Source organism: Oncorhynchus keta, chromosome 17, assembly GCF_023373465.1.
Source record: "Oncorhynchus keta strain PuntledgeMale-10-30-2019 chromosome 17, Oket_V2, whole genome shotgun sequence".
In the NCBI taxonomy this organism is placed as follows: domain Eukaryota; kingdom Metazoa; phylum Chordata; class Actinopteri; order Salmoniformes; family Salmonidae; genus Oncorhynchus; species Oncorhynchus keta.
Genome location: NC_068437.1, coordinates 43,532,919 through 43,544,068, shown reverse-complemented (window position 1 = coordinate 43,544,068; position 11,150 = coordinate 43,532,919). Strand labels below are relative to the sequence as shown.

At 43.5% G+C, this 11,150-nt stretch overlaps 1 protein-coding gene across 1 annotated transcript in view; it reads left to right on the top strand.

The window, feature by feature from the left end:
• The first annotated feature begins 200 nt into the window (after positions 1–200).
• LOC118395882 (synaptotagmin-9-like) overlaps positions 201–11,150 on the top strand; it is a 33,313-nt gene continuing 22,363 nt past the window's right edge. Inside the window, exons 1-2 of the mRNA XM_035789916.2 lie at positions 201–798; positions 10,731–11,094. Coding sequence (XP_035645809.1) covers positions 651–798; positions 10,731–11,094 — 512 coding nt within the window. The 5' untranslated portion in view covers positions 201–650. The remainder of the gene's footprint in view (positions 799–10,730; positions 11,095–11,150) is intronic.

Sequence of the window (11,150 nt, the reverse complement as noted above, 5' to 3'; positions counted from 1 at the left end):
TACAATAATGATGTAGACTGTAACAATAATGATGTAGACAGTAACAAAAAGACAAAGTGTCAGATGATCAAAGCTCTACTTGAAGACTTAACATTGAACGTATCCTTCATCACGCTGAATATCCACGACTGAGCATTTAATAACAAAAAACCTTGAACGATTGATTTACCACAATGTCTGTGTTTGTATTGCTTGTTCCATCACTTGCTCTGCAGGAAACGATAGGACGCGCTGTAATGCGAGGACAATAGTGGGGGGTGGGTAGGCAGAACGGACATTCATTGTGCATTGAGAAATAATTGAGCGCCGTCAAAGCCATTCATTCAAGACCTTGACGAGCGCAGCTCTGTAATTCAGCACCACAGTCTAGTGAACAGCGCACAACGAAGGATAGCGAATGCCAGTGGATGGATTCAAACAGTGGCACAGTATTTCCACACTTTATATTCAAACTAAAGTCATATTTCAGAGTAAAACTTAGTTGGATAAAGCTTTTCTCCACTCTCCGCGTGCGTGATGCCGGTGTATGCAAAAAGTGCTCTTTGGGATGACTCTCTGCTCCCGGCACCGGGGATCGGGGTCTAGATAGGCGTTAGGAGTGGTGTGGAGCTGCGGAAGAGCCCCTCCATTCAGAAGGATGCTGGTGGGAAATGCCTGGAGACAGAGAGGACGAGATTTGTCGAAAGGCTCTAGAACTGCTGTCGGATCTATGTTCTAGGGGCGAAGTGCAAAACGACAATTGTGTGGATTTCATATACTATTTTCGAGATCTTGCCAGACCGAGATACTCAGACTCAGGTATGTTGTGCAATAATGTGAAATACAACATTTTGATTTAGCTATAACAATGAGATAGATTCTGTACAGGATGGAGAGATTTAAAACTTCTCAATTACTCAATCTCAGAATTTTTAAATCATCCACACTTTTGAAAAGAGCGTTATAATAGCAAATTCGGCAGTTTTAAAACATTTTGCAAGACACTTTTTTCCAGTGAAAAGTGAGGTTTAGAAACGTGTTGCATAGTAGTCTATATCAATATTATCCAGAACTGGATAGCAGTCTATAGTGCATTTCCTTTTAAACAATGTAAACTACTTAGGCAAATGTCATACACTTAGGCTAGTGAATTCTCTGGTTAAATCAAAAAATCAAAAATAATGATAATATCCTTCAAGAGTTTGCCTGTGTTCATCAAGGCGTCTACAGCAGCACAAAATGAACGTTTAATTTGTGTGTGTTTTGACAGAGTGGAGGGGATAGGAGCCCCACCCATTTACCACTGCCCAGATAACATAATGCTTTGAAGTTCTTGCTCCCTAGGTCACACAACCATCCAGTGACAGCAGCACTCGACATTATTCTGTTATATTCTAAAGGTTAATTTGACTGTTTATTTATTATTTATTTCAGCTGTATATTGACTTGACAACTAAATTACCATTAAGTGACAAATAGTGATGATTGATCAAATGGAAATGTTGTTGGTACCTCAGTCCAACCACCACACACTATCAAGTCACAGACCAGAGTGGTATGTGAGGTCTCTTGTTACACCATAGGTTAGCTACTGGGCTTGACTGATGCGTTTATTAAACATGTTACAAATTCCATTAAACATGCATGATCCTACAGAAGTTCTGCTAACAGATCTTTTCCCGGTTACTCTGTGACCTATTTACTGCAGTTGCTCCACAAAAGCAACGTTTTATAGATGTAAAACTATTAAAACCACCCAGGAAAGGGTGGGAACTAGTTTTGACCCTCCCATGTTGCCATCCATATCTGAATAATAGAGGACCACTATGAAACTTGATGCTTTGGTTTTGGTCAGGTCCACTTGTGGAAAGAGTCTAATCTGGTCTGGACAGTTACAAATAGGATTTTTAGACGGAAAATAAGTGGCCATAAAGCTGCATAAACTGCTGGTATGAAATGCCTACGGGCAATGGACTGATGAGAAAAGTCCATATCACATCCTCTGGTAATATACATCCAAATCCATCAAGGGCAGAGATGAGGTTAAGGAAACTTCTCTTTCTGTGATTCTCACACAATCTTCTCGTGCTTAACAGAGCCTCTTTCTGTGGCAGTGGGATAGCATTGTCAGTAACCAGTAGCTTTCTGTGGATCCAGCAATCTGTTACTGCAGCCCTTCTAGGGGAAAAACAATCAATCGGTTCTAAAGGTCCCTCTCTCTCTAGTCTCTCAATCCCCCATATCAAAATGACCTCTCACCTTTGCAATTGTGACTTATTGACATAATGTTGGTGGTGCTGCTGCTGTAGGTTTATTGAACCATCAAATCAAATCAAATTGTATTTGTCACATACACATGGTTAGCAGATGTTAATGCGAGTGTAGCGAAATGCTTGTGCTTCTAGTTCCGACAATGCAGTGATAACCAACAAGTAATCTAACTAACAATTCCAAAACTACTGTCTTATACACAGTGTAAGTGGATAAAGAATATGTACATAAGGATATATGAATGAGTGATGGTACAGGGCAGCATACAGTAGATGGTATCGAGTAAAGTATATACATATGAGATGAGTATGTAGACAAAGTAAACAAAGTGGCATAGTTAAAGTGGCTAGTGATACATGTATTACATAAGGATGCAGTCAATGATATAGAGTACAGTATATACGTATGCATATGAGATGAATAATGTAGGGTAAGTAACATTATATAAGGTAGCATTGTTTAAAGTGGCTAGTGATATATTTACATCATTTCCCATCAATTCCCATTATTAAAGTGGCTGGAGTTGGGTCAGTGTCAATGACAGTGTGTTGGCAGCAGCCACTCAATGTTAGTGGTGGCTGTTTAACAGTCTGATGGCCTTGAGATAGAAGCTGTTTTTCAGTCTCTCGGTCCCAGCTTTGATGCACCTGTACTGACCTCGCCTTCTGGATGATAGCGGGGTGAACAGGCAGTGGCTCGGGTGGTTGATGTCCTTGATGATCTTTATGGCCTTCCTGTAACATCGGGTGGTGTAGGTGTCCTGAAGGGCAGGTAGTTTGCCCCCGGTGATGCGTTGTGCAGACCTCACTACCCTCTGGAGAGCCTTACGGTTGAGGGCGGAGCAGTTGCCGTACCAGGCGGTGATACAGCCCGCCAGGATGCTCTCGATTGTGCATCTGTAGAAGTTTGTGAGTGCTTTTGGTGACAAGCCAAATTTCTTCAGCCTCCTGAGGTTGAAGAGGCGTTGCTGCACCTTCTTCACGACGCTGTCAGTGTGAGTGGACCAATTCAGTTTGTCTGTGATGTGTATGCCGAGGAACTTAAAACTTGCTACCCTCTCCACTACTGTTCCATCGATGTGGATAGGGCGGTGTTCCCTCTGCTGTTTCCTGAAGTCCACAATCATCTCCTTAGTTTTGTTGACGTTGAGTGTGAGGTTATTTTCCTGACACCACACTCCGAGGGCCCTCACCTCCTCCCTGTAGGCCGTCTCGTCTTTGTTGGTAATCAAGCCTACCACTGTTGTGTTGTCCGCAAACTTGATGATTGAGTTGGAGGCGTGCGTGGCCACGCAGTCGTGGGTGAACAGGGAGTACAGGAGAGGGCTCAGAACGCACCCTTGTGGGGCCCCCGTGTTGAGGATCAGCGGGGAGGAGATGTTGTTGCCTACCCTCACCACCTGGGGGCGGCCCGTCAGGAAGTCCAGTACCCAGTTGCACAGGGCGGGGTTGAGACCCAGGGTCTCGAGCTTGATGATGAGCTTGGAGGGTACTATGGTGTTGAATGCCGAGCTGTAGTCGATGAACAGCATTCTCACATAGATATTCCTCTTGTCCAGGTGGGTTAGGGCAGTGTGCAGTGTGGTTGAGATTGCGTCGTCTGTGGACCTATTTGGGCGGTAAGCAAATTGGAGTGGGTCTAGTGTCAGGTAGGGTGGAGGTGATATGGTCCTTGACTAGTCTCTCAAAGCACTTCATGATGACGGAAGTGAGTGCTACGGGGCGGTAGTCGTTTAGCTCAGTTGCCTTAGCTTTCTTGGGAACAGGAACAATGGTGGCCCTCTTGAAGCATGTGGGAACAGCAGACTGGTATATGGATTGATTGAATATGTCCGTAAACACACCGGCCACACCGGCGCAGCTGGGGATGCCGTCTGGGCCTGCAGCCTTGCGAGGGTTAACACGTTTAAATGTCTTACTCACCTCGGCTGCAGTGAAGGAGAGACCGCATGTTTTCGTTGCAGGCCGTGTCAGTGGCACTGTATTGTCCTCAAAGCGGGCAAAAAAGTTATTTAGTCTGCCTGGGAGCAAGACATCCTGGTCCGTGACTGGGCTGGGCTTCTTCTTGTAGTCCGTGATTGACTGTAGACCCTGCCACATGCCTCTTGTGTCTGAGCCGTTGAATTGAGATTCTACTTTGTCTCTGTACTGACGCTTAGCTTGTTTAATAGCCTTGCGCAGGGAATAGCTGCATTGTTTATATTCGGTCATGTTACCAGACACCTTGCCCTGATTAAAAGCAGTGGTTCGCGCTTTCAGTTTCACGTGAATGCTGCCATCAATCCACGGTTTCTGGTTAGGGAATGTTTTTATCGTTGCTATGGGAACGACATATTCAACGCACGTTCTAATGAACTCGCACACCGAATCAGCGTATTCGTCAATATTTTTATCTGACGCAATACGAAACATGTCCCAGTCCACGTGATGGAAGCAGTCTTGGAGTGTGGAGTCAGCTTGGTCGGACCAGCGTTGGACAGACCTCAGCGTGGGAGCCTCTTGTTTAAGTTTCTGTCTGTAGGCAGGGATCAACAAAATGGAGTCGTGGTCAGCTTTTCCGAAAGGGGGCGGGGCAGGGCCTTATATGCGTCGCGGAAGTTAGAGTAACAATGATCCAAGGTTTTACCACCCTGGTTGCGCAATCGATATGCTGATAAAATTTAGGGAGTCTTGTTTTCAGATTAGCTTTGTTAAAATCCCCAGCTACAATGAATGCAGCCTCCGGATAAATGGTTTCCAGTTTGCAAAGAGTTAAATAAAGTTTGTTCAGAGCCATCGATGTGTCTGCTTGGGGGGGGGGATATATACGGCTGTGATTATAATCGAAGAGAATTCTCTTGGAAGATAATGCGGTCTACATTTGATTGTGAGGAATTCTAAATCAGGTGAACAGAAGGATTTGAGTTCCTGTATGTTTCTTTCATCACACCATGTCTCGTTAGTCATGGGGCATACGCCCCTGCCACTCTTCTTACCAGAAAGATGTTTGTTTCTGTCGGCGCGATGCGTGGAGAAACCCGTTGGCTGCACCGCCCCGGATAGCGTCTTCCCAGTGAGCCATGTTTCCGTGAAGCAGAGGACGTTACAGTCTCTGATGTCCCTCTGGAATGCTACCCTTGCTCGGATTTCATCAACCTTGTTGTCAAGAGACTGGACATTGGCAAGAAGAATGCTAGGGAGTGGTGCGCGATGTGCCCGTGTCCTGAGTCTGACCAGAAGACCGCTACGTTTCCTCTTTACGAAGTCGTTTTTTTGGGGGGTCGCTGCATGGAATCAATTCCGTTGACCTGTTTGTAAGGCAGAACACAGGATCCGCGTCGCGGAAAACATATTCTTGGTCGTACTGATGGTGAGTTGACGCTGATCTTATATTCAGTAGTTCTTCTCGACTGTATGTAATGAAACCTAAGATGACCTGGGGTACTAATGTAAGAAATAACACGTAAAAAAACAAAAAACTGCATAGTTTCCTAGGAACGCGAAGCGAGGCGGCCATCTCTGTCGGCGCCGGAAGTAATGACATGACAGTCAGTGTGCTTCCCTAGAGGAACTAGACAACTGTTTAATGAATGACCACAACCTGGACTTCCCCTCTCTATGGATGAGTAGCAGACTAATATAAACAACACAATGGGTCTAATGGGAGAGCCAATATGACACACTGCCTACAGGCCTGTATGGTGTAGGAGTCTACAGGCCTGTATGGTGTAGGAGTTCTATAATGAGACCACAAGGGGGCAGCTAGGACCCTCAGAGGGCCATTTATCCCCAAAGTATCTCAACTTCATGAAAATCTAAACTTTAGTAGATCAAAACCTACTGAGTGTTGTGGATGTGTACAGATCTGTGAGGACGATGAATATTATAAAACATTATATAGAACTGATGTGATCATTCAGTGATGAAATCCCTACACTCCTAAAAAAAAGGTTCTATCTAGAACCAAAAAGAGTTCTTCGGCTGTCCCCATAGGAGTAAAACATTGAAGAACCCCTTTTGGCTCCAGGTAGAACTCTTTCCACAGAGGGTTGTACATGGAACCCAAAAGCGTTCTCCCATGGGGACAGCCGCAGAACCCTTTTGGATCCCCTTTTTCCAAGAGTGTACTCTCAACAGAATGAGGCACTTCAAAAAGCTTCTTAGGAACATGTTTATGTTCATGCCTGTCTCCTGTTTCTGTAGTGTGAGGCAGCTTGATGTACAAACACAGCCCCTGGACAGGAAGCTGCTCTATCACAGGGCCTTACCCTTAATCTATTTCCTTAATGCTGAGTGCCAAGCAGAGAGGCACTTGGTCCCATTTTTACAGTCTTGTGTATGTCTCGGCTCCGCATCGAACTCCCAACCTTCTCATTTCAGGGCTCACAAGATCACTGAGTTGGTCTCTGTCTTCCGCATACTTCCTGCATTAAACTTCACGTCACAGTGGTTCTCAATCTAATCTTTCTTGCTATAGCCCATGTAATGTTAGTGATTATCCAACATTTCTTCATCAAAATCTCAGGTTTAAATCAGAGGTTTGTCAGCTTGATTGTTACTTTAGCACCCACTGAATGCAATAAGTGAATGGTTTTGATGCAGCATCCATGTGAAGTGTCAAAGTATCAGTAATAATTGATCAATCAGTAAACATGTATTCACTAACAGCAGGAGATACACTTGGACACCACTGTTTTGGTAGAAGGCTGAGGGATGGGGCTGGAGTAGCTTCCCTGGAGGTATTGCAATGCAAGACTAGGGCTGGAGAAATGTAGCCACTTTCAAATTCATAGACAGAGCTATGGATGCAAGGAATGAGCCTCCATGATATAAAAAAAATACAGTTTTAACTATGTTTTGAGGCTATGCAATGTTTGTTTACATTTACGTTGTTTAACCCTTCCTTTATGTTTCAGGTCAAATTGACCCAGAACAGAAATACTATTTTACGTAACTTTTTCCACTATGACCCTTCATCTACTTACCGAAATATGGTTCTCAAACTGGTAAAACAATTAATTAATTAATGAATACAAAATTAGTGACATACATGATATTCTGGGTAAATTTGACCCGCAATTTGACCCCTGCAATTTGACCCCCGCAATTTTACCTTGACATTGTTCTACCGGAAATAACCTTGGTCTAGAAACAAGCTGCTTTCTGCACAGGAATGGTGCTGATCACATATAAACTGTGATGAGCAACACTTAATCTGAAGTCAATTTGAAGTAGATTTGACCTTGACATCAACCTTTGACCTTTATGCTAGAAACAGATGATCTTCTGTGCAATAAAGATCTATCCATGATGATCACAAGGATGTAAGTATGTTTTCCCTGTGATGTTCAGAGGCCGAGGGGACAGTGGCCTGAAGTTTGGCAAATAAATAGTAAAAAAATGTCATGAATGTCATAAAATAGTTCCCAATACAGTATTTCTCAAGACTGTTGGTGCCTTTACATTTGATTGTTTTTACACACATAATTTATAAGCAGGGGTTGGAACCGGTTCAAGGAACAGAACCGAAAACCATAAAATAAAAAATAAAACTAGGAACAGAACCGGAACCGAGAACAAAAGTGATCTATACTGTTCCGGAACAGAAAAAGCATGGGAACTGGTAATAATAATGTTATTTTACATTCCAGTGATTTTTTTCTTTAAAAAAAACATAAAGCACCTATGCAAAGCCCTGACTTTGTCACTCAGAAACGTGTATTCCAGTGTCTTCATGCCTGACAGCTGAAAATCTTTGCCAGTGTGTGTGTAGGTTACCTGACCCTCCCCATGCCCCTCCCCCTCCCTCAGAAGCATAGTCTGTGGGGGGTATTTTTGTAATAATAATGTATATTCTTTTTGTTTTTGCTCAATCCCATGCCTACGCCCCTGGTGCTACTCTGCACACACAAGCTTGTTAGTTAGCTAGCTAGCTCTGGTCTAGCTCTCGTCAGCTCTAGGTGGTATTATGTGTAATGTAATGGAACTGAGAGTCATGATAAAGGGCTAGCTCTGGTCAAAATGTTAGTTAAGCCAACTCAAAGACATCCAAAGTTCCTTCATAGAAGCGCTCCTCTGTAGATACAATTCTGTGGACCTAATCCAGATAATGCATGTCATAACAACAAGATGCCCAGTGCATCATGCACAGTGCTCTCCTCACCCACTAATTTCTGTTGCATCTCTCATCCTACACTACACTTGTCTGTCCACTGCATGTAGATAGCCTGCCCTGCTCCATAGAAACCTGCTCTATCCATTTGTGAAGTAATTTCATGTCGAGCTATGATTTCAGAGGTTTAAAAATTAACAGAAATAACAATATAAACTGTTACTTTTTTGGGGTTCGAATCTGTTCAGAACTGTATTTCTCTGGTCAGAACAGTGGAACTGAACAAAAAAAATGATGGTTCTGTTCAGAACAAGACAATTGGTAAATCATTTCGGTTCAAACACCTGTTTATAAAATATTGTATTGAAATATGTGAGAAAATGTGTGATTCCATAAACTGTCAGACACTAATTTGATAGTTTAGCAGACATACTGTAAATAAATAATATTTCAAACATTCTTTGACAGAATGTGGATCTTGAATTGTAGGAGTGTTTTTTGTCATTTTAACCTTGGCTTCTTTTAAAAGCTGTTTTCACACATTGCTCTCATAGCCTATCTGAGCTTCTGCCTGTCTGAAATGGAACACAGGGTCTATTATGCTTACAGTGTGAAATATCAGAGAGGTTCAATTCATTTATATGGATAGACCCTATCAAGGGCACCACATGTTGTTCCACCATAACGTGTTCTCTAATCCACAGTATGAGCAAACGCAACCATAGCAGGGCTGCCTAATTAGTACATTATATCCCCTACACAGCACATTGAATACACATAGTCCTATACATACTGGATATACAATTATAAAAAATGATTTGCACATGTGAAATCAGCATGTCTACACATTTTGGTTGTGTGTGTGTGTGTGTGTGTGTGTGTGTGTGTGTGTGTGTGTGTGTGTGTGTGTGTGTGTGTGTGTGTGTGTGTGTGTGTGTGTGTGTGTGTGTGTGCTAGTGATGGGTGGTTGCTGGGTGGTTGATTAATACAATATTAATTATTAAAATAATTAAGCTAGTGCTAATTAAACATGTCAGTCAGTGTTCCTTTGAGAAAGTTTTTAACTTCAACCCTGTGTCGTGTTTGTAATGAATTGAGCTGCAGATTTAATTAGAGGCAGTGGTATTTAGAGCACATTATATTGATTGCACCTTGTCAGTTTTAGGATAGGAAGAGCAGATTTGTCCCAGGAGGGCTGGGAGTTTGGTGGGACAACAACTTTCATACATTCAATTAGCAAGGGAGAGTAATGATAAAGGGCTAGCTCTTTATCATTCTGCTTCCAAACTCCTCATATAGTGTCCTTGATTTCTTCTCTTTTTAGAACAGCCAAATTTAAACATACCAAAGATCGTCAAAATAGCAGACAACCAGATGAGCGAATCCTCAAAAACTGGTCCCACAATGTCTGGGCATGCCATCTATCTATGGCTTAGTGCAGAAGCCCCAGTTGGTCTCCAGTGCAGTATGTGGGCCAGCCCAATGAGCCCATGGATCCCTGGTTGCACACTGTGAATGTGTACTGCAGAGCTGCAAAGCCCAACCAGGATGGAGTGGTGGGAGGAATAACTCAACACCAAATGAGGCTACATTCCCCTCCACTGCTCTAGATAATCAAAGGGAAGTATGGCCGAGAGACAGTGTACACAATAGATCTGATTGGAAGCTATGGCAGTTGCAGGACACTGACAGGGGCTTATTGACTGTGGACCAAAAGCCCTAGGTGTCTGTATACCCTGATTCACAATGACTGGGGAGGGGAGACACTACATTAACATTTTAGTAGACGCCCTTATCCAGAGCAATTTACAGTAGTGAGTTCATACATTTTCTCGTACTGGTTCCCATTGAAATCGAACCCACAAACCCTGGTGTTGCAAGTGCCATGCACCTACCAACTGAGCCACGGGGGACCACACAGAGACAGGGTGAGCTCATTCATCAGGTAGTGAGATGCTCTTTCTGAGAACTGGAACTTCTACTGATAGCCTGGTGTGTTCCATCTCAGACAAAAGCCTGTTCCCTTTTACTGTCTGTGAGAGGCCATTTGAGATGGGAGGACTTACTGATGAGTTAATGTTGACTGAGCAGAACTCTATAACCTGCTAAAACCCATCTGAGTTTTTCATCCCTTGCTAATGGATACAATTGCAGGCCTCATCTTAAAATCCAGAGGACAATGTCCATAAAATTGTCCTTACGTCTTTCCTTACAGTGATGTTTATGATAAAGTACACATTTTTGTGCAATATCAAGATGAGGAAAACATTGAGAGATATGAAGAAAAGTCAATAACATAAATAATATGTTGATATCAATACAAAAAATATCTTTGTACTAACCCCTGACTTGCCCTAATTCCATCTCTCACAATGGTTCTGTCTGTCCAGATGTTTCGGTGAGCCTGCTGTCACTGTTGGTGACCATCTGTGGCTTGGCTCTTTTCGGAGTCTCACTCTTCTTTTCATGGAAGCTATGCTGGGTGCCATGGTGCGACCGTGGCCTTCCCGAGGGCTTGAAGGATGGCCAGGGGGACCAGCAGCCAGTCCTGATGGAGATGGATGGGGTGGAGAATGAATACAGTGAGGACTGTGTCAAGGAGCCCTCAGGCCTTTTAGCACCAGAGTCAGCCATGAAGATCAGCCACACATCCCCAGACATCCCTCTGGAGGTCCAGTCCAAGCCCAAGGAGAACCACATCCGCCACATTGCCCGCGTGCAGCGCCAGATCACTGAACCCACCTCCTCTGTCCGGTCAGCCCCACAAAACAGAAACAATAACAAGGCAATTCAACTAACCCAGTTGCATT